At 40.5% G+C, this 24,079-nt stretch overlaps 1 protein-coding gene across 2 annotated transcripts in view; it reads right to left on the minus strand.

The window, feature by feature from the left end:
• Positions 1 to 14,349: 14,349 nt before the first annotated feature.
• LOC123502668 (metabotropic glutamate receptor-like) overlaps positions 14,350 to 24,079 on the minus strand; it is a 112,580-nt gene continuing 102,850 nt past the window's right edge. The window contains exons 11-12 of one of the 2 annotated variants that reach the window (XM_045251839.1): positions 21,492 to 21,675; positions 14,350 to 17,973 (exon numbers count right to left, since the gene is read on the minus strand). In XM_045251839.1, coding sequence (XP_045107774.1) covers positions 17,876 to 17,973; positions 21,492 to 21,675 — 282 coding nt within the window. In that variant the 3' untranslated portion in view covers positions 14,350 to 17,875. Of the gene's footprint in view, positions 18,010 to 21,491; positions 21,676 to 24,079 lie in introns of both variants that reach the window. The other variant, XM_045251838.1, reaches the window with a different exon arrangement.

Consider the following 24,079-nt stretch of genomic DNA (forward strand, 5'->3'; position numbering starts at 1 on the left):
ACCCGAAAATGAAGCCCAATACTACACGTTATTACAACAGTGTCCCCTTATGATGAAATGCTCAAATATTTACTACAGTTTGCCATCTAAAGGTAAGACGTGTCAGTTTTCTTTGAATCTTCACCGTTTTCTTTGATTTCCCTCGAGATTCTTGCGTGGACTGAAGTATTCTTGCATTTTCTTGAGGTTTAAGAGGAGGAGGAGGAGGAGGAGGAGGAGGAGGAGGAGGAGGAGGAGAAGAAGAGGAGAAATGAGGTTTTAAAATATTGGCCTTTTTCTCTTTTCATTTTCATTTTCTTTTCTTTTCTCTCTCTCTCTCTCTCTCTCTCTCTCTCTCTCTCTCTCTCTCTCTCCTGTTACCAGAACATAAAAGAGAAACGGAATAAAAAAGAAAATGGGATCAACAAAAACACGAGAGAGAGAGAGAGAGAGAGAGAGAGAGAGAGAGAGAGAGAGAGAGAGAGAGAGAGAGATGAAAAAAGGTGGAAAGATGGAAAGGGAGGAAAGAGGGAGAAGAGAAAAAGAGACAAAAAATAGAAGAAGAAGAAGAAGAAGAAGAAGAAGAAGAAGAAGAAGACTAGGACTGCAGAGAGAGAGAGAGAGAGAGAGAGAGAGAGAGAGAGAGAGAGAGAGAGAGACACCACGAATGGCAACACTAACTCACATCAGTTGCTAGTTACTCATTTTCCCCAGCGCCATCTTAAGTTAATTAGCATTTTTATTATTTTAACAAGAGATACAGACACACCGCGTCCTGTAGCACACTTCCAGCACTATTACTGCCTTAAATCTCCACTGACACGCGCCATTAAGTACCACAACACCTTAAAATACGACAAAATAAATAACTTTCTACTCCACGTGTTAAATGTAAACAAAGCTTCACAGTACCTTTGAATCCTGGACCTCCTCGTCTTTTTCTTCTCTTCCTCGCCCTCCTCCACGTCTCTCCGCCTTTTCTCCACCTCACAGCACTCCACAGAGCCTTTTTCCACACTCCCACAGCCTCATCACCACCTTACTTCGCTGTTATCGCACTAAAACACAGGAAATATTGGCACAGTCTAGCCCTCTGTGGTGTTTAAATCGCTACAGTATTATAGAAAATGAAGACTTTGCGTGACTTTTTAGGGGTAACTTTGGTATTTGTTTCTATTTTTTTTCTATTTTGGTTATATATTTAAGATTGGTTGATATTATTGGTTGTTTATAATTACTACGTTCTTCTATTTGTCTTCTTTACCCTTTTTTTGTTCTTTTTATCGCTGCTTTCCTTGTTTTATATATATATTAGTGGTTGTTTATAATTAATAAGTTCTTCTATTATTTTGTCTTCCTTATCTTTTCTTGTTTTTTTTTATGTCTATTTTCTTTGTTTGATCATTTTAATTTGGATTATATATAGAGAGAGGATCAATATTAGTATTCTTTTCATAATAACTATATCTTTCTGTTCTTCTTTATTTCCTTAGCCTTCAGAAAAATTTGTAGACTATCATGTTATTATTTTTTCTTATTTTGTGTTTCTGATACAAGTAGGAAGGTTAATATTAGTCATTTTTAATAGTAACTTCATCTCCTTTATCTACATAGCCTTCAGAAACACTCGTGGACTGTCCTTTATCATTATTTTTCCTTGTTTTGTCTGTCTGATACAAGTAGGAAGGTTAATATTAGTCATCTTTAATAGTAACTACATCTTCTTATTCCTTATTTCCTTAGCCTTCACAAAAAATCGTGAACTGTCTTTTCTTTCCTTTCTTTATTTTTTTTCTTATTCTATTCTTCTAATTTGTCTTTCTAATATAAGTAGGAGGGTTAAAAATGTCTTAGTCTTTATAGTAACTTCTTCTTCTTCTTCTTCTTTATCTCCTCAGCCTTCAGGTAAACTCGTGGACTCTCATTTTCCTTCCGATCTTTATTTTTCATTGTTTTTTTCTTTCTAATTTGTCTTATTTATGTAGGGAAGGTTAATATTTGAGTCTTTATAGTAACACCATCTTCTTCTTCTTCTTTATCTCCTTAGCCTTCAGACAAACTCGTTGACCGTCAAATTCTTTCTTATCATTATTTCTTTTTCCTGTTCTATCCTTATAATTTGTTTTTCTAATATAAGTAGGAAGGTTAATATTTCCGGTTCTTTATAACACCATCTTCTTCTTCTTCTTTATCTCCTTAGCCTTCAGAAAACTCGTGGACTATCTTTTTCTTTTTCTCTTTTAATCTTTTTCTTTATATGCATTGAGGTTAATATCAGTAATTATAATATCTCCATTCCTCTCTTTCCTTCTTCCTTAACTCCTAACTTCACACAAACTCATGGACTGTGTTTCTTCTTCTTTATCATTGTTTTTCCTTGTTTTCTCTAATTTGAGTTATATAAGTAGTGAGGTTAATGAGTAATTGTAATAACTCCATTCTTCTCCTTCTTTCTTCCTTATCTCCTAACTTCTTCAGACAAACTCCACGACTGTCTTTTTTTTTATCATTTTCCTTATTTTTTCTTTCTAATTTGAGTGATATAAGTAGTGAATTTAATATCAGTAATTGTAATATCTCCATTCTCCTTCTTCCTTCTTCCTTATCTCCTAACTTCTTCAGACAAACTGGTGGACTGTCTCATTCTTTCTATCTTTGTTATTGCGTTACGATAAGAAGTTTTCATGAAGTTTTAAGAAGCATTAGAAGGAAAAACACGTCACGTTATTTATGATATGGCCTCTTATACTCAAAACACTTCTGTATTTCACCTTCACTATTTTTAAAGAGCTTATTTAAATGCACACGAGTCTTTTTTTAGGTGTTTTTACGGTTCTAGAGGCAGAGTGACAAGATTTCTATACTATTAACTGGAGAAGCACTCTTGAAAACCCTCTAGTCATCTCTGTGGAAAACAATCATGGTGAGAGATGCAAAATTTCTAAACTATTAACTAGAGAAACGCGATTAGACCATTTTATTGACATTAGGAAGGGTCTATGGAGGTCACAACATTAATGGCCACAGTCTTCACTATTTTAACCACTTCAGTACTGGAACACATTTTTACTTTGAGATTTTGTGTACGATTAGACCATTTTATTGACATTAGGAAGGGTCTATGGAGGTCAGAAGATGAATGGCCACAGTCTTCACTATTTTAATCTCCCACATGAATTTCTGAAGCTGCATAAAATCACCAAATAGTCACCAGAATGTATATGGAAACGCGTCCTGGTACTCTAGGGGTTAAAAAGAAAGGATTCCACAAGTACTTACCTCGAATAAAAGAAGATTATAACACTAGAGGAAGGAAAAAATAGAACTAGAAAAATAAGCTTCATATATTCAGAAGAGGAACCTCATTAATCAATGCTAGCTTACAATTCAAGACCTCTCCACTTTGATGGATATGTAAACTGAGACACACACACACACACACACACACACACACACACACACACACACACACACACACACACACACACACACACACACACACACACACACACACACACACACACACACATACATAGATAGATAGATAGATAGATAGATAGACTGACCACAACGAAATATTATCTTTACAAAAAATACTCTGAAAAAATGGTCCATTACAAATACTTTCCTGTAGAATTTATGAATGACAAAATTTGATAAAACATGACAGAAATATCGTTTAAGACGCCAAGAGTACTTAAAGGAAATCAAACTATCTTGCACACACACACACACACACACACACACACACACACACACACACACACACACACACACACACACACACACACACACGAATCTCCAGCCTGTTAGCTAATGGGTGTAGGAAGTTTTTGAGCCCTATCTGACGGAGAGATAAACGAGAAAAAAAAAAAAGATTGATTGTTTAAGTTGTAAATGTGAGAAAAAAAAAGTTTAGTTGTTATTGAAGATACTTGCCATGTGTGTTTTTGTTGTTGTTGTTGTTGTTGTTAATTTTCATTGCTATTTCTGTTACTGTTATTGTTGCTCTTCTTATTGTCAGAGTAGTAATAGTAGTAGTAGTAGTGGTAGTGGTAGTAGTAGTAGTAGTAGTAGAAGTAGAAATAGTAGTAGTAGTAGTAGTAGTAGTAGTAATGGTAGTAGTGGTAGTAGTGGTAATAGTCGTAGTGGTGGTAGTAGTAGTAGTAGTAGTAGTAGTAGTAGTAGTGGTAGCAGTGGTGGTGGTGGTGGCAGGAAAATTATAGTAGTAGTAGTAGCAGTAGCAATAGCAGTAGTAGCAGTAGTAGCAGTAGTAGTAGCAGTAGAAGTAATATCAGTAGTAGTAACACGTACACACTTAGTAATCCTCTCACGGGAAAAAAGATGAAAAAAGTTTAGTTCAAAAAGAAAAAAAGAAAAAAAAAGGAAGAAAAAAAAAAACATGTATACTATTTCCCTGCCTCCTTTCAAACCCATTCAATAGGTAAGGAGGAGGGGGAGGAGGAGGAGGAGGGAGGAGGGGAGGAGGAGGGCAAGGAAGACTGGAAGAGAAGGAAGATTGAGAGAGAGAGAGAGAGAGAGAGAGAGAGAGAGAGAGAGAGAGAGAGAGAGAGAGAGAGAGAGAGAGAGAGAGAGAGAGAGAGTAGAAGGAGGAGGAGGAGTAGAAGGAGGAGGAGGAGGAGGAGGAGGAGGAGGAGGAGGAGGAGACTATACTAACAAAAAGAAGCTGTGAAAGAAATATATAGAGAATTTTGGAGTCAAGCAGCGTTGGGCGTTATTTGGCACACCTGCACCACACACCTGTCCGCGCCAAGCCTGCCACCAACACATCTGCTGGCGCCACCCTCACACCTGCGCCGCGGGGAGCCACACCTTACCTGGCCAGTGTGTAGCGGGATACCTGATAATTATTGCCACCTGCCTGTGTACGTGTCCGTGTGTGTGTGTGTGTGTGTGTGTGTGTGTGTGTGTGTGTGTGTGTGTGTGTCTTGTTGCTGTTACTATTCTGCTACTACTGCTACTACTATTGCTGCTGCTGCTACTACTACTACTACTACTACTACTACTACTACTACTACTACTACTACTACTACTGCCATCAGCATATCTGTTACCAACCTATCACTACTTCTACTAATACGACCACCACCACCACCACTACCACTACCACCACTACCACTACCAACCCATACAAGAGAGAGAGAGAGAGAGAGAGAGAGAGAGAGAGAGAGAGATGAAAGGCCTGTCTTACCATACCACCTCTACCTCTCCCTGCCTCTCTTTGCCTATCCCAGCCTTGTCACTTTCTCTCCCTGCCTCTCCCTATCTCTCCCTGCCTTTCCCTATCTCTCCCTGCCTTTTCCTACCTCTCCCTGCCTCTTTCTGCCTTGTCATTTTCTTTTCCTGCTTTCTATCTCTCCCTGTCTCTCTATGTCTCTCTCTATCTCTCCCTGCCTCTCCCTGCCTCTCTCCCTGTTTCTTTCTGCCTTGTCACTTTCTCTCCCTGCCTCTCACTGTCTCTCCCTGCCTCTCTCTGTCTCTCTCTACTCTCCCTGCCTCTCTGTCTCTCCCTGCCTCTCTCTGCCTCTCTCTCTACCTCTCCCTCCTCTCCTCTGCTCTCTGCCTTGTCACTTTCTCTCCCTGCCTCTCACTGTCTCTCCCTGCCTCTCCTGCCTTTTCTGCCTCTCTACCTGTCCCTGCCTTTTCCTGCCTTTCCCTACCTGTCCCTGCCTTTTCCTGCCCCTCCCTGTCTCTCTCTACCTCTCCCTGCGTCTCTGCCTCTCCCTGCCTTGTCTCTCACTGCCACCCTCCCTTTGATCAACTAATGAGCTTCCCTTCATGTTATTAGGAATGCTTACAGTCCTACTTACTCTGGGTTTTATAATTTGTCCCTTTTTGTTCTTGTTCTTCGTTTTTTTTTTATTTATTTTTTTTTTTTAGGATGGGGCTTGGAGAAATTGTTTGTTGTTGTTGTTGTTGTGGTGGTGGTGGTGGTGGTGGTGGTGGTGTTGTTGTTGGTGGTGGTGGTGTTCTTACTCTTTTGTCTCCTACTTCTTCTTCTTCTCCTTCTTCTTCTTCTTCTTCTTCTTCTTCTCTTTCTCCTTCTCTTTCTTTCCTTCATTCTTTCTTCCTCTTCTTATTCTTTTCCTTCCTTCATCATCCTCACTACCACCACCACCACCACTACTACTACTACTACTTGTACTACTACTACTACTACTACCCCTACCACCACTACCCCAACCACTACTAGTACCTACCACTACAAATACCACCACTACTACATCTACCACTACTACTACTACTACTACTACTACTACTACTACCACCACCACCACCACACGTACCACGAGGAACTGGATGCACAGAAACACACATAATAAAGGTAATTCATTTTTTTATTAATAAGATGTAGAAGATTCACGAAATACATAAAAAAAACTAAGAACTAACATACAAGGTCCATTTTTTTTTTGTGGTGGTGGTGGTGGTGGTGGTGGTGGTGGTTTTGAAGGCTCTGGTATGTTAAAAAAAAAAATAAAAAAAGAGCGGGAGAAAAATAGGTGAGAAAAATTGACAAAGAAGAGAGAAAAAAATAAGAAAAGAGAGAAAATATTTTGGTGTTATGAACAGAGAAAAATATAAATGAAGAAGGAAATGAAAGAAAATGAAAAGATAGGAAAAAAAAGAAGAGAAAAAGAAGGGAGAGAAAATGTTTTAGTGTTATGAAAAGGAGAAAAATTTGACCGGAAAAGTAAATAAAGAGATAAATGAAAGTCGTGGGAAAAAAATGTAAAATAATTGATAAAGATTGAAAAAGAAGAGGAAAAGAAAAAGAGGAAAATATTTTGGTGTTATGAAAAGAGAAAAAATTGACAGGAAATGTAAATGAAGACAGAAATGAAAGGAAAATTGATGATACGTGGGAAAAGATGGAAAAATTGTTAAAGAAAAAGGGAAAACATTTTAGCATTATGAAGAGAAAAATATGACAGGAAATAAAAATAAATAGAGAAAGGAAATGAAAATGAAAAGATACGTGGAAAAGACGAAGAAAGGAGGAAAACAAGGAGAAAAAGAAAAGAGAAAAGGAAAACAATTGAAAGATAACGAAGATATGTAGGAAAAAAAAAGAAAAAGAAGAAAAAAAAAAAAAAGGAAAATCAATAAAAGAAAGCTAAAACATGTGGAAAAAATGAGAAAAAAGAAGAAAATGAAGAAAAAAAACAAGAAAAAAAAGAAAAAAAATCAATAAACCAAATTAACAAACACGAAAATAAAAAGAAAAAGAAAAAAAAGGAAAAGAGAAAAAGAAAAGAAAATTAGGAATGAATATCTAAAAGTAATGAAGAGGAAAGGTGAGAAAGAATGACATTTTTACAGACAGGTGAGAATATTACAGGTGTGTGTGTGTGTGTGTGTGTGTGTGTGTGTGTGTGTGTGTGTGAAGGCCAGAGGTTAATTAGAAGTGTGGATTAACAAAAATAAGGTGGATGGAAGGGAAGGAAAGGGAAATAAAGTGGATGTGAAAAAAAAGAAGAGAAAGTGGATGGAAAGGAAGAAGAGAAAGAAATAGTAGATGAAAAGAAAATAAAGAAGAAAACAAAATAATGGAAAAGGGAAACAAGAAGAAAAGTAGATGGAAAGAATAAAAAGAAGAGAAAGTGAATGGAAGAAAGAAGAAAAGTGGATGGAAAGGAAGAAAAGAAGAGAAAAAGTGGATGGAAAGGAAGAAAAGAAGAGAAAAAAAAACTAAAGAAAAATAAAAACAAACAAAACAAACGAAAAAAATAAACGAAACAAAACAAAAACAAAACAAACACAAAAACAAGAAAAAAAACACAAAAAAGAAAGAGAAAAAAAAACCCAAAATAAATAACAATGAACACATGAGTAAGTACAAGAGGAGGAGGAGGAGGAGGAGGAGGAGGATGAGGAGGAGGACAGGAGATTAATCAGGTTAATTACTAAGTGGTGATCGTGGAAGTGCGAAGGACAAAGGTGAGTTGATAATCAAGTGACCAGGTGAGGGAGGGAGAGGTGGAGGAAAGGTGAAGGACAGGTGGAGGACAGGTGGAGGAAAGGTGGAGGAAAGGTGGAGGAAAATGGAGGGGAGATGGAGGAAAGATGGAGGAAAAGTGGAAAAGTAGAGGAAAGGTGGAGGAGTGGAGGACAAGTGGAGGAAAGATGGAGGAAAAATTGAGGAAAAGTGGAGGAGAGATGAAGAAGTGGAAGAGAAGTGGAGGGAAGGTGGAGAAGTGGAGGAAAAGTGGAGGAAAAATGGAGGAAAGGTGGAGAGGTAAAGGTGGATGACAAATGGAAGAGAGGCAAGTTGAAATAGAAGAAGAAGAAGAAGAAGAAGAAGAAGAAGAAGAAGAAGAAGAAGAAAAAAGAAGAAGAAGAAAGAAAAAAGAAGAAGTAAATGTGGATGACAGGTGGAAGACAAGTAAAGGTGGATGACAGGTGAAATACAGGTAAAACATAAAATCACAGGTGTAGTGGATGACAGGTGGAAGACAGGTAGGTAGGAATAGAGACAGACTTCTTCATCAACAGGCAGAGGTGGATGACAGGTGGACAGGTAAAGGTGGATCAAAGGTGGACAGGTAAGCAGTGACTTCAGTAATTAACAGGTAGGAAATAATGTCAGGTGAGAGTAAAGGTGTGTGCTGTACTTAGACTAATTACAAATCAAACAGGTGTGAGTGAGTGAGTGAGTGTGTGTGTGTGTGTGTGTGTGTGTGTGTGTGTGTGTGTGTGTGTGTGTGTGTGTGTGTGTGTGTGTGTGTGTGTGTGTGTGTGTGTATGGCAGAGTTTACTTAAGTCTCATATTCAGAAACGCTTTGCTCTATCACCACGAGTGTTTTCCAAGGCCACAGAGATGACTAGCGGGGTTTTCAAGAGTGTTTTTTCCAGCTAATAATGTAGAAATCTTGTCACTCTGCCTCTAAAACCGTAAAAACACCTTAAAAACACCTTAAAAACACCTTATTCTCTCAGTATGACAGCTTTGAAGGACGCAGAAATACTAGCGGGGTTTTCAAGAGTGTTTCTCCAGCTAATGATGTAGAAATTTTGTCACTGCCTCTAGAACCATAAAAAATCTTACTTAAAACCGCTTTATTCTTTAACCTCGACTGTTTTCCAAGGCCACAGTTAATAATGTAGAAATCTTGTGAATCTGCCTCTAGAAACGTAAAAAAACACTCTTGAAAACTCGTGGCAATTTAGATAAAGCCTGGAAATTGTGGAGGTGAAGCGCAGAAGTGTTTCAGAATACGAGCGTTTTGAGAAGCAGGTACAGTGCATTACATAACCAATACACAGCCAGACTCTCCAATGACGTGTACAAAACATAGCCACATAACCTTTTCACTTATTTATTGTTTGATTCCCCTTCCAGAAAAGAGAAAAAATAATAATGGATATAATATTTTTTCACTTAAAATCTAAAACTCTCATTTATTTACTTATTTCACAAACTTATACATTAAAAAAAAAAAATTACAGGAATTATACACAGCAATAAAACAACAGTAGCTATCGTTCACTATCCATATACAAGAGTCAGTAGAGGGCGAAACATTATGAAACGTGTCCAGAGGGAAAAGAAAAAAGAAAAAAACGAAAGTAAAAGAAACACGAGGCATTTCAAACACGAGTGGAAATTAAACTAAACGGAACTGAAAGGAGCGTTCAAGATTGCTTTTTTTTTTGTTTCGTTCACTGTGTTACGAGGAAGAAAGTACGTGATGGCTGGTAGTACGTGACAGGAGGAGGAGGAGGAGGAGGAGGAGGAGGAGGAGGAGGAGGAGGAGGAGGAGGTGGAGGAGGAATACAGATGGGAAATGAAAGAGATTACAACAAAATAGATGGAGAAAAGACGAAGGAAGGAAGAAAGGAAGGCTAGAAGAAGAGAAGGAAGAAAGAAAAGAAGGAAGGATGGAAGGATGGAAGAGAAAGAAGAAAGGAAGGAAGGAAGGAAGGAAGGAAGGAAGGAAGAGATATAAAAGAAAGAAGGAATGGAGAAGATGGAAGAAACAAAACAAAAATAGAAAAGAGAGAGAGAAAAAAATGAAAGAAAAAATGAAAATGAAAAACACGAATAACAAAATAAAGCAAACCAAAAAAAAAAAAAAAGGAAAAAGGAAAAAGGAAATAAGAAACGAAGAAAAAGAAAAACAACGACAATAAGTAAAAAAAGTAAAAATCGTGTGTGTGTGTGTGTGTGTGTGTGTGTGTGTGTGTGTGTGTGTGTGTGTGTGTGTGTGTGTGTGTGTGTGTGTGTGTGTAGGAGCACATGACACATAAAGACACACATGAACTACACACCATTTTTATTCACACGCATATTAACCAACATAACACAGACGGCAGTGCTCAGTGGTGGTGGTGGTGGTGGTGGTGGTGGTGGTGGTGGTGGTGGTGGTGGTGGTGGAGGGGCGGGGCGTGTGTGAGTGGATGGGAGGGGGTGGTTGGGTGGATGGATGAGAGGGGGAGTGTGAATATGTGTGTGTGTGTGTGTGTGTGTGTGTGTGTGTGTGTGTGTGGTGGAGGGAGGAAGGGGGGAGGGGGAAAGAGGCACATGGTATATACAAAATAGAAAAGGTGAAAGGCACACACACACACACACACACACACACACACACACACACACACACACACACACACACACACACACACACACAGAAGAAGAAGAAGAAGAAGAAGAAGACAAGAAGAAAAATCAAACAAATAAACACAGACTAAGACACAAAATAAGAAAAAAAGAAAAGAAAAAACAAAACAAAGACAAAAAAAAAAGTAAAATTAAAACGAATGCAAAAACAAGGAAACACCACACACACACACACACACACACACACACACACACACACACACACACACACACACACACACACACGAAGATAAACAACAATATTCTCAACTTTACTAGCAAGTTTTATGTATCTTTTTGTATTCTCTTCTTTATGTTACTCCCTTGAGGCGACACTGAGCAGGGGAGGCCGTGAATGACAGGCAGGCACAGGGAACGAGAGGAAGAAAGAATAAACAAGTAAGATAAGACTGAGAGATGATAAGCAGATAAGTTTTTCGAGTTTTTAAGCCCTTCAGTACTGGGACGCATTTATACCATGAGTTTTGGGTGTGATTAGACAATTTTATTAGCGTTAGGAAGGGTATAAGGAGGTCAGAAGATTAATGGCCACAGTCTTCACTATTTTAATCCCATCAGTACAGGGACACATTTTTACCATGAAATTTGTGTACGATTAGGCCGTTTTATTGACATTAGGAAGGGTCTAAGGAGGTCAGAAGGTTAATAGCCGAAGTCTTCACTATTTTAATCCCCTTCACCAAAGTCTTCAGTACTGGGACTCATTTCTTACCTTGAGTTTTGTGTGTGATTAGACCATTTTATTGGCATTAGGAAGGATCTATGGAGGTCACAAGATTAATGGCCACGGTTTTCACTGTTGTAACTCCTTCAGTACTGGGCCACATTTTTACCTGGAGATTCGTGTACGATTAGACCATTTTATTGACATTAGGAAGGATCTATGGAGGTCAGAAGATTGAGAGCCACAGTCCTCACTATTTTAACCCTCCACATGAATTTCTGAAGCTGTATAAAATCACCAAATAGTAAACAAAACGAATATGGAAAAGCGTCACGGTACTGAAAGGGTTAACCGTATTTCCGATTGAGAGAGAGGTAAAGTGATAAACGTTTGAAAGTAGTGAAACGTTTTCCAGCGCGAGTGAGTCTGTGAAAACGTTGTACTGTGTTGGCGAGAATGTAACACGTATAAAGTGATTAATTTAAGCAACACAATGCCTTGATAAAACGTTAAAAGAGAGAGAGAGAGAGAGAGAGAGAGAGAGAGAGAGAGAGAGAGAGAGAGAGAGAGAGAGAGAGAGAGAGAGAGAGAGAGAGAGAGAGAGAGAGAGAGAATGCACAAAAAGATGGAAAAAATTAGGGGAAAAATGAGGGGGACTAATTCAACGTTCATATATATTTTTCCCCTCTCCGGTTAAACGTTTCGTAATTATATGCCAACGTTTATTTTTTCCCCTCTTTATGGCTCATTTTCCCTCTTCCTTTTTTTCTTTCCTTTTTTCCCCTCGCTTTATCTTCTCTCAGGTAAACAAATTATTATAAACACCTGTGGAAATATTTTTTTTAAACTCCTCAGTTCTGATATCTTTTTACCCCTTGGTGGTTTAAACATACAGACAGACAGACAGACAGACAGACAGACAGACACGTACACACACACACACACACACACACACACACATGATAAATAAATAAATGATAAATAAATAACATAAATAAATGAATGAAAAAAAAAAAAAATAGAAAATAGATAAAAAGAAAAAAAGAAAACGAAGAAAATGAAAAAAATTGAAGGAAGAAATGAAGGAAAATATAAAGACGAGTTAAAAAAAAGGAAGAAAAAGAAGAAAAGGAAGGAAAAAAAGAAAAGATTGAAATTAAAACACACTTAGAAAATTATGAAAGGAAAAAAGAAAAGAAATTCAACCACTTGAAGGAAAATTGAAGAAAAGAAAAAAAAATGAAAAAAAAGAAAATGAAAAGAAAACTTGAACCGAAACACTTCAAAAAATGAAGAAAGAAAGAAAAAAAGAAAAAAAACCAAAAGGGAAAAAAAAAGAAAAGCGAAAAATGAGACGAACCCAAAAAATGAGGAATAACAGAAAGAAAGAAAGAAAGAAAGAAAAATGAGGAAAAACAAAGAAAAAAAAAAAATAAAAATAAGAGAAAATAAGAAATGAAAAGAGAAAAGAGAAAAACTAAGAAAAACAAGAACCACTTTCTAATCTTAGTCTACAAGTGAACCAGCGAACCAGCGAACCGGTGAACCAGTGAACCAGCGATCCAGCGAACCGGTGAACCAGCGAACCAGTAAACCAGCGAACCAGTGAACCAGTAAACTAGCGAACCAGTGAACCAGCGAACCAGCGAACCAGTAAGCCAGCGAACCAGTGAACCAGTAAACTAGCAAACCAGCGAACCAGTGAACCAGCGAACCGGTGAACCAGTAAACCAGTAAACCAGTGAACCAGCGAACCGGTGAACCAGTCAACCAGTAAACCAGCGAACCAGCGAACCAGTAAACCAGTGAACCAGCGAACCAGTAAACTAGCGAACCAGTGAACCAGTGAACCGGTGAACTAGCGGACCGGTGAACCACAGGGCAATAAGCTACGACATGTTGGTTTGTGCAGGCAGGCAGACAGACAGACAGACAGACAGACGCGTGTTCTCTAGAAAGGCGTGCGTGTGAAAGGGGATGGGGGGAGGGGGTTTGTGCGTGCGTGCGTGCGTGCGTGCGTGCGTGCGTGCGTGGGCTTGCAATGATGACTGGTGACTGACGACAATATTTCACAACTTTGGTTATTTACAGTCTTGTGCGTTTGGGGGGGTGAGGGGGTGAAGGGAGGGTGTTGGAGAGAGAGGGGTGGTAATACGTCTCTCTCTCTCTCTCTCTCTCTCTCTCTCTCTCTCTCTCTCTCTCTCTCTCTCTCTCTCTAAGTTGACATCTAACAAGTACATAACAAAAAAGTCAGTCAGTCTCTCTCTCTCTCTCTCTCTCTCTCTCTCTCTCTCTCTCTCTCTCTATGGGAAGGGAGTTAGCCAGTCACCATCACGCCTCCTGTGGGCTCAGTATCAGGAGACGTGCACGGTGATTGGACGAGCCAGCAGCCAATGAGGAGGCAGAGATTCGCTACGAGGCACAAGAAGAAGAAGAGGAAGATTATTATTATTATACAAGATGCGTAGCCACAAGACCCGTTCCGAGAGGCTCTACTTCATTAACATTCCTATTATTATTATTATTATTATCATTATCATTAGTATTATTATCATTAAACATTATCATCTGGAAATAGTAGTAGCAGAAGTAGTAGTAGTAGTAGTAGTAGTAGTAGTAGTAGTAGTAGTAGTAGTAGTAGTAGTAGTAGTAGTAGTAGTAGTAGTAGTAGTAGTAGTAGTAGTAGTAGTAGTAGTAGTAGTAGTAGTAGTAGTAGTAGTAGTAGCATTACATCAGTACCTTATTAATAGACACGTGACCACGGGAACTAAAGTCACGTAATGTCACGCAATGTCACGTAATGTCACGCCAGGTCACACGAGGTCACCAGGTCATCACAACAGGTAACGTGACTTCCTGCGGGTCAACTTAATGCTACGGGGACAGCCAGACAGGTCGCGGCAAGAGTGACCTTTGCCAAACAGGAAACAGCACCATAGAGTTGAAAATCCTTAAGAGAATCAACAGAGAAAGAGACGTAGTGTTTATATATATATGTTCTCTTTGTTAAGCGTTAATCTTCTAGGCTAAGGAAGGAAAGTTGGTAAGAATGTTTTAAAAGAGATTAGTATTTTTCATTTTTAATTAAAGCGCCATTTTTTAAGTTGCGTCACGGGTTTATCAATCTTCCGTGAGCTGAGTTGATATGTTGTGTGGTGAGTGAGTGAGTGAGTGCTTGAGTGAGTGAGTGAGGCGGGCACTTACTCGCACATCAGTTTATTCACCTCACTCGGTTTCTATCTTTAAGTTCAGGTTATCAACACATTCTTCACCGCCAAACAGACACTCTCTATTATATTTCCATCATTAATTCTCTTCTCTGAGACATATACTTACATACATACACAAGTACACACGCCGACGGGGCTTTCACTGCTTCGTAAATACTCTTCGGGTGAATATTCTGTGGTATACATCTTCATTTTCAACCTCTATAATCATTTCCTCATCAACAGTTCCATCTATATACTTTCATCATTTTCTTTCTTTTTCTCCTCCATTTGTGTATTAAATATAGCGAGTCTTGTTTTTTTGTTTCTTTTTGCTTCGTTTTCGTTTCTAAATTCTATTCGTCGTTTTCTTTTTGCCTGTTTTATCTCGTTTTTTCTCTCTCTCTATTTTCTTCCTTTTATCTTTTTGTCTTTTTGTCTCGTAGCAAGTAAGTTGTTTTTATCTATTTCATTTTCAAAGTTCTTTAATTGTTCTCATTTTTGTGTTGTCAAAGTCATTTTTATTTATAGTAATTCTCTTTCTAAGTCACCAAAAACTCCTTTCTCTCTTTTTAGCGTCACCCTTTCTATACAGTTCCTCTGTCACCAAAACCTGCTTCTCTGTTCGTAATTGTCTTCCTCTGTCACCAAAATCTACCTCTCTGTTTTCTATCCACTTTCTCTATCACCAAAAACCTGCTTCTCTATTTCCAGCGTCACCAATTCAATCCACTTCCCCTGTCACCAAAACCTGCTTCACCGTTTCCCTTGCAGCGTCACCAAGGCTATCCACTTCAATATTTAAAGACGGATGCCTCAGTTATGCTATTCTCTCCAGTGTTCTAATCATCCTTTACTCTTTTTTCCTCTCGAGTCACCATTAACTGAAGCATCGACGCACCACCACTAACAATTTTCACCTCTGAGTACTCGGTCTTAATCTTTCTATTCATTATTTTTTCTCTCTATTTTAACGCTAACATATTCCAAGGCTTCTAATATTAAAAAAGACAGGATTTGTTCTTATTTTCCCCAGCTTTAAGTACAATTGTGATTACGTCTATCCTTTTCCAAGTACTGTCTATCAAATCCAACCTTTTCCTCTTTGTCTTTTACGAATTATAGTAACATTAAGTACTGTCTTTAAGCATCTGTACTGTAATAATATCCTTGTAAGTGCTTTTATGTAAAAAAAAAAAACATTTCTAAGCTATTTTATCATTTTTTTTTCTCTTCTCATTCCAATATCGGCTTAAATGGTTCTTATCAACGCTACTCTAATGCTTATCACAAACTGTAAGGAAATTTTGTCCTTTACGCATCATTGAAGGTCAGAGGTGAGAAGGCGAGGATGTCAGGGAGGTAGGGGTGTCTGGGGACAAGAGGGAGATGGGAGATGGTAAGGGTGTGTGGAGGTTGTGGCACGTGGCAGGCAGACAGTCACCCTTTTTAAAGCTAACACTCCATTTTCTATTCCATCTCTCCCTGTCTTGTCTTTCCTCTCCACCTCTTCACGCTACGCTTTGGCACCATTGGAAGAAATCTCAGTGTTTCTCTCTCTCTCTCTATTTTTTTTTCTTTCTCTTTCTCTTTCTCTAGTTTTCCAGTTTTTTCCTCTCCTTTTTCTTCTCCTCCTCCTCCTCCTCCTCCTCCTCCTCCTCCTCCTCCTCCTCCTCCTCCTTTCCTTTCCTTCTATCTCAGTGTTTTTCTATTGTTTTTTTTTCTTCTTCTTTTCTTCACTCGCTAGTTTAGTTAGTATATTTGTCTTTGTGCTTTCTCTTCTAATTTCTCTCTCTCTCTCTCTCTCTCTCTCTCTCTCTCTCTCTCTCTCTCTCTACCCAGGAGTATGATCTTTCACGTACTGTCTTTTCAATCACAGATCTTTAAGTACGTATCATCACGCATCTGCGACGAATCATCACGTATCTGCTACGTATCATCACGCATCTGCTACGTATCATCGCACATCTGTTACGTATCATCACGCATCTGTTACGTATCATCACAAATTTCAGTACGTGTCAACCCACATTAAGTACGTATCATTACACACTTGTTACATATCATCACGCATCTATTACGTATCACCACACATTAAGTACGTATCATCACGCATCTGTTACGTATCACCACGCATATGTTACGTATCACCACGCATCTGTTACGTATCACCACGTATCTGTCACGTATCACCACACATCTGTAAGTACGTATCATGACTTTCAGACCTGCTTCTCTCCGTGCGTCTCTGTCTCACCACACACACCATAAAAGAAAAGGTCTCACTCACTTTTTAGCGTGTTCCAGCGAGGGAGGGAGGGAGGGAGGGCGCAGAGTCACACTAGAACACAGGTTAGACACTCCCTTCACTCCCTTATCCTCATGACTCACGCTTCACTCTACACGAATCACTCTACATATTGTCATTCATCAGAAACTTGGAGTCAGTTTCATATATAGTAATGATATGATGGTGACCCGAGTATCTTCCTGGAGAGGGCGCTGACGGAGGGAAGCCTTGCCAACTGTAGCTCCTGGGAATGTTGCATCGGTTGTAATGGAGAGAAGCTTCGGTTGTTTCGAAGCTTCACCGTTAGTTGAGGTTTCATCACCACCACGTGTAGGCTTTATGTGACCTTGAGAAGCTTATAGAGGTCAGGAGGCGCCGGGTTGTGTGTTTAGGGGGAGTGTGAGGGGAGAAGAGAGGGGAAAAGAGAGGGGAAAAAAGAGGGGACGCTAGTTAGTTGCATATCTATTGGTGTTCCCCTCACATGACTGAGAAAACGAGGAATGTGATGCGGGGTTGCCATCACCAGACATCACAGGACATCACCACTAGCTGGGAAGAGCAACGGTGGTGAGGTGGTGAGGGTAGGACAGGTGGGTGAGGAGGGGGAGAAGGGGGAGAGCAGCTGAAGAAGAGGAGGAGGAGGAGGAATGGCAGTGACAGTAAGGAGGGAATTGAGCGGAAGGCAATAGTGGTGGTGGTGGTGGTGGTGGTGGTGGTGGTGGTAGTGGTAGTAGTAGTAGCAGTAGTAGTAATAGTGGTGGTGGTGGTAGCAGTAGTAGTGAAATCAGCCAGCACGGTTGATATATTTTGCCTCTACATCGAAACAGTAGTAGTCGCAGTAGTAGCAGCAGTAGCAGTAGCAGTAGCAGTAGCAGTAGTAGTGGTGGTGGTGGTGGTGAAGGATACCCGTAGGAGCACTCACAGGATACCCAACATCATCCTTTAAAACCATCAATCCTACACACAACACCTCATCCACCATCATCCATCCTTTGGTGGTGGCAATGGTGGTGATGGCGGTGGTGGTGACAGTGGTGGTGGTGGTGGTGGGAAGGATACTAAAAACTCGTAGGACTCTTGGTATCCTGAAATCCTCACAGTAACGCTTCATTTTCCATGCTCTGACTGCCTCCCTCCGTCGCAGTTTTTGAGGGCGTTCCCGGGACCGTCTGTAGCTTCACGCCCTCCGATCCTGCTGGCGGGAGAGGCTGAGTCACGCTGGGGGAGTCTGAGGGGGGGAGGGGAGAGCGTGTCTGCTAGTAGGAAATTGGGGAGATACTGATGGGAATACTGGGGGGTGATTTGGTGGATAGGAAATTAAATTGGAGAGAAAAGGAGATGACTTGGAGATAAATTGGGAGATGAGTGACTTTTTCTGGGAGATACTACGGGAGATGAGAGATATTTGGGAGATTAAAATTGGAGAGAAAAGGTGATGGCTGGGAGAAACTGGGAGATGATTTGGTGTTGGGGAGATTAAAAGGAGAAATTGTGGAGATAATTTGGATATACTGGGAGATGATTTGGTGGATGGGAGATTAGATTGGAGAGCAAAGGAGATGACTGGGAGATAAATAAGGAGATGTGTAGCGTTTTCTGGGAGATACTGCGGGAGAACTGGGAGATGACTTGGTGTTCAGGAGATTAAATTGGAGAGAAAAGGAGATGACTGGGAGATAAATAGGGAGATGAGTGGGTTTTTCTGGGAGATACTGCGGGAGATGGGAGATAATTTGATGTAAGGGAGATTAAAATGGAGAGAAAAGGAGATGACTTGGAGATAAACGTGGAGATGTGTGATTTGTGGAGATTGGGAGAAAAGGTGGAGATGACTGGGAGATACTGAGTGGGAAACTGGGAGATAATTTGATGTAAGGGAGATTAAAAAAGGGAGAAAGTGGAGATGACTGGGAGATAAACAGGGAGATAAGTAACTTTTGTGGAGATTAGATTATCAAGGGAAAAACAGGAAGTAAGAGAGAGAGAGAGAGAGAGAGAGAGAGAGAGAGAGAGAGAGAGAGAGAGAGAGAGAGAGAGAGAGAGAGAGAGAGAGAGAGAGAGAGAGAAATACAAACAACAAAACATGAACTACAACAACAGTCACCCTTCTGTACACTCTACCAACACCCTAACCACCTCACACTCACCCTACGTGGCTCACACCCTAACTACTGCAAGTCACTCTAAACAAACCAAGTTCACCCTAGAGACTAAACTATCACCCTAACTACTCCACATACACACTAGGAACTTTCTCATCACCCTAGTCACTCTATTTCACCCTAAGTGCACAGTAGAATAGAGTGAAAGAGTGAAAGCTACCCAGAGTCACCCTACAACAAGCTATGTCACTCTATTTCACCCTAATGGATCTACTTCACTCTATTTACTCTTAAAATCATCACTCTATAACAGGCTATCTCATTCTAATAACTCTTAAAGTCACTCTAAAACACGCTATGTCACTCTGTTTCACCCTAATGGATCTAGTTCACTCTAATAACCTTTAAAGTCACTCTAAAACACGAGACGTCACTCTAATCACTCTTAAACTCACTCTATAACATCTTAGGTCATTCTAATCACTGTTAAAGTCACTCTATAACACGCTACGTCACTCTAATCACTCTTAAAGTCACTCTAAACACGCTATGTCACTCTAATCACTCTTAAAGTCACTCTATAACACGCTACGTCACTCTAATTACTCTTAAAGTCACTCTATAACTCGCTGTCACTCTAATCACTCTTAAAAGTCACTCTAATTACTCTTAAAGTCAGTCTATAACACACTATATCACTCTAATGGATCTATTTCACTCTAATCTCCTTCTCTACACTTACTTCTTTCCTCCTCCTCCTTCTCCTCCTCCTCCTCTTTCTCCACTACCTCCTCTTTCTCCACTACCTCCTCCTCCTCCTCCTCCTCCTCCTCCTCCTCCTCCTCCTCTGTAAGCCAGTGTTCGTCTCTGCTCCTTTCCACTAAACCTTCCTGCGATAAAGGACAGATGAACGAGATTAGGAAAGCCGAGTTAAAAGGTCACATAAGTCCATTCCCTGTGTGTTTCTTTTCCTTCTCTCTTTTTCTCTCTCTTTTTTTTCTCTTTCTCTTTCTGTCTGTCTGTCTGTTTCTGTCTATCTCTGTCTGTGTGTTTCTCTCTGTCTCTCTCTCTCTCTCTCTCTCTCTCTCTCTCTCTCTCTCTCTCTCTCAAACAGTATTTTTCTAACAGTCTCACGTGAAAAAACCCAAATATTTACACATTTTCACCTCCAAAAGTCCACATTCTTTCCTTCATATCTCCCTCCACATACCACTTCCACATTCCCTTCTTCCACACAGCCCTATCCACACCCTTCCTCCACACCTCCATCCCTCTCTCTCTCCCTCCCTCTGTACTATTATGTAAAGCCAGTTAGATTATCCCCTCCAATGCAATAAAGAACGGCGATATTTTAACGTAGTGCTGACAGTGATTATGAGGAGAAGCCCTTCATCTTTTTAGTGTGTGTGTGTAGATAAGCTGTGTGTCAACTGTCTCTTGCGCTAAACACACACACACACACACACACACACACACACACACACAGAGAGAGAGAGAGAGAGAGAGAGAGAGAGAGAGAGAGAGAGAGAGAGAGAGAGAGAGAGAGAGAGAGAGAGAGAGAGAGAGAGAGAGAGAGAGAGAGAGAGAGAGAGAGAGAGAGACAGACAGACAGACAGACAGACAGACAGACAGACAGACAGACAGACAGACAGAGAGAAAGAGACTAAAAACACACATAGAATTAAAAACCTCAATCATTTTAAAACTCCCAAAAACACTCGTAAATTTTAAAAACACCAAAATTTGAAAAACCCTCTTAATTACCTAGACGAGAATACAACCAGGTACCGACATTTATACCTTAATGTTACCTGAGAGCCGAGGTTTAAATTAGGGGCCAGCTCACCTGAGGCCTTGAAGAGCATAAAGGTAAAGGTGGATTACCTTAACACACCTCAAACATCTCCAAGGCAAGACAGGAAACAGGTAAAGTAGACCCTCTTTTGTCTGACTCAACAATGTCAACTGAATTACTCTCCCTCAGGATCTACAATTGTTACCTTCTCTCTCTCTCTCTCTCTCTCTCTCTCTCTCTCTCTCTCTCTCTCTCTCTCTCTCTCTCTCTCTCTCTCTCTCTCTCTCTCTCTCTCTCTCTCTCTCTCTCGAGCCACACACACACACACACACACACACACACACACACACACACACACACACACACACACACACACACACACACACACACACACACACACACACACACACACACACACACACACACACACACACACACCTAAACCTCCACCCCAACACACTATTTTCAGATCCGTGTTCAGAAACCCTTTGCTCTGCTTTCTCACCGCGAGTGTTTTCCAAGGCCACAGAGATGACTAGCGGGGTTTTCAAGAGTGTTTCTCCAGTTAATAGTGTAGAAATCTTGTCACTCTGCCTCTAGGACCATAAAAACACCTTAAAAAAAAACTCATGTCAATTTAGATAAAGCCTTTTGAAATAGTGGAGGTGAAGCGCAAAAGTGTTTGAGAACACACACACACACACACACACACAGTTTTATTAACCTAAATACACACACACACACACACACACACACACACACACACACACACACACACACACAAACAAACATCCCTCGTCCCCCAAAACTCACCGTGATTGATAGACGCAGCACTGGAGAGAGGGTGTGACTTCTTGTAGGTGGCGCTGTTCATGGTCAGCTTCCTCACGTTTTTGTCAGGGTGGAACACAATGATGTAGATTTTGGGCGAGTAGAGGCAGAAGAGAGCCACGGAGGCGGAGAGGGAGATGGCCACACAGAGGGTCGTGATTTGCACCTGTGTGGGATTAAGAGGCTCCAGTCGTTAGTGGGTTGTGGTTGTGACGGGTCCAGAGATAGCAGAGGGGAGGGAAGGGAAGGGAAGGGAAGGGAAAGAGAAAGAGAAAGGTAAGGAAAGGGAAAGGAAGAGAAGAGGAGAGGAGAGAAAGAGAAAGGTAAAGGGAAGCGAAGGAAAGGAGAGGGAAGAGAAAGGAAGAGAAGAGAAGAGGAGAGAAAGGTAAGGGAAGGTAAAGGAAGGAAGGAAGGGAAGAGAAAGATAAGGGAAGGGGAGAGAAAGGTAAAAGGAGAAAGAAAGGAAGGGAGAGGAAGAGAAACACAAAAGAAGAGGAGAAATAGAAGAAGGAAGAGGAGGGAGAGTTGGAAGGGTAAAAGAGGTAATGGAGAGAGAGAGAGAGAAGAGGAAAAAAAGAAGATTGACTAAAACAATAAAGGAAGATTTTAGAACAGATGATGCTGATGGAGAAAAAAAAGGGAGAGAACAAGACAAGATAGGTGAGGGAGAGGAAGGCAATCTGAAAGCAAGAGAAGAGGAAGAGGGAGGGGAGGAAGGGAAAGAGGAGGGAGAGGAAGAGAAGAGGGAGAGGAAGGGAGAAGAAGGAAGAGATGTAATGAGGGAGGGAGATAAAAGTGAGGAGGGTGAAGGAAAGGAAGGAAGAGAAAGGTCAGGAGGGAGAGGGAGAAGAGGAAGAGGAAGGGAGAAGAAGGAAGAGATACAATGAGGGAGAGAGAGAAAAGTCAGGAGGGTGAGAGAGAGGAAGGAAGAGGAAGATCAGGAGGGAGAGGGAGAAGAAGAGAAGAGGGAGAGGAAGGAAGAGGAAGATCAGGAGGGAGAGGGAGAGAAGAGTGAGAGGAAGAAAGAGGAAGAAAGAGATGCAATGAAACAGGGAGAGAAAAGCCAGGATAGAGAGGGAGAAAAAGAGAGGAAGGAAGAGGAAGATCAGGAGGGTAGAGGGAAGGAAGAGGGAGGGATGAGGAAAGAAGAGGGAAGAGGAAGAGGAAGAGGGGGTTGGCTGGCTCCATGCTGGCCTGTTAAGGAGAGGGAAAGCGGGGAGGCTGTTTCAGAGTGTTTGGTTTTACGAGGCCTTAGCGGAGATGAGAGGAGGCTGTGGGTAAAGAGAGCCGGGGAGGAACAGGGAGGACACATACACAGGGAAGCAGAGGACAAAAGGAGGACAGACACAGAGAATTGACAGGAAGGAACAGACAGAAGATAGTAAAGAGAAAGAGCAAGATTGAAAGAGGAATATAGAGAGGAAAGAATTGAAAGTATGTGGTTTATAGACATAGACAGGAGACAGGGAGGACACATATACAGGGAAAGAGAGGACAAAAGGAGGACAAAGACAAAGGGAATTGACAAGAAGGAACAGACAGAAGAGAACAGAGAGATAAAGGATTGAGAGATAAAAGTATGTGGGTAAAGAGAACTGGGAAGAGACAGGGAAAGTGAGGACAAAAAGAGGACAAAAACAGAGAGGGAAAGGACAGAGAGGAATAGACAGAAGAGAAAATATAGACAGAAAAGGATTGAGGGAAGGAAATATGTAGTTTAGACAGAGAGACAGAGACAAGACAGAGGAGAAGAAAACACAGGAAGGAGAGAGACAGAAGGAAAGATAAGGAAGGAACAGACAGGAGAAAAGGAATAGAAGGAGAATAGAGAGACAGAAAAGGATTGAGAGAAGGAAGTAAGTAGCTTAAAAGACAGAGACAGAAAGAGGAACGAGACAGAAAGAGAGAACACAAGAAGGAGAGAGAAAGAGAAAATGGACAGGAGGAAATGAACAGGACAAAATATAGACGGGTTGAGAGATAAAAGCATGTGATTTTAGAGACAGAGACAGAGACGAGACAGAGAAAAAGAGAACACACAATGAAGAAAAACAGAGAAAATGGACAGGAAGAAATAAACAAGACAGGATATATAGACAAAAAAAAAAAAAAAAAAAACTGAGAAAAAAAATATGTGATTTTAGAGACAGAGACAGAGACAGAGACGAGACAGAGAAAGAGAGGACACAGGAAAGAGAGAGACAGAGAATCAGGACAGGAAGAAATGAACAGAAAAGAATAAGAGACAGAAAAGAATTAAGAGATAAAAAGTATGTGATTTTTGAGACAGAGACAGAGACAGAGATAGGGAAGCAGAGAACACAGGAAGGAGAGAAAGAGAGAGAGAGACAGAGAAAATAGACAGGAAGAAATGACGGAGATAGAACAGAGAGACAAGAAAGGATAGAGAGTAATAAAGATGTATTTTAGAGACAGGAGAGCGAAGAAGAGAAGGGAAGAATATACACAGAAGGAATAAACAGGAATTAACAGAGACTAGAGAATAAAAAAGACAGAACGAATGAAAGAGAGAGAGAGATAGAGAAAAGTTAAAACAGAGAAGGGAACAA

Source organism: Portunus trituberculatus, chromosome 12, assembly GCF_017591435.1.
Source record: "Portunus trituberculatus isolate SZX2019 chromosome 12, ASM1759143v1, whole genome shotgun sequence".
Lineage (NCBI taxonomy): Eukaryota > Metazoa > Arthropoda > Malacostraca > Decapoda > Portunidae > Portunus > Portunus trituberculatus.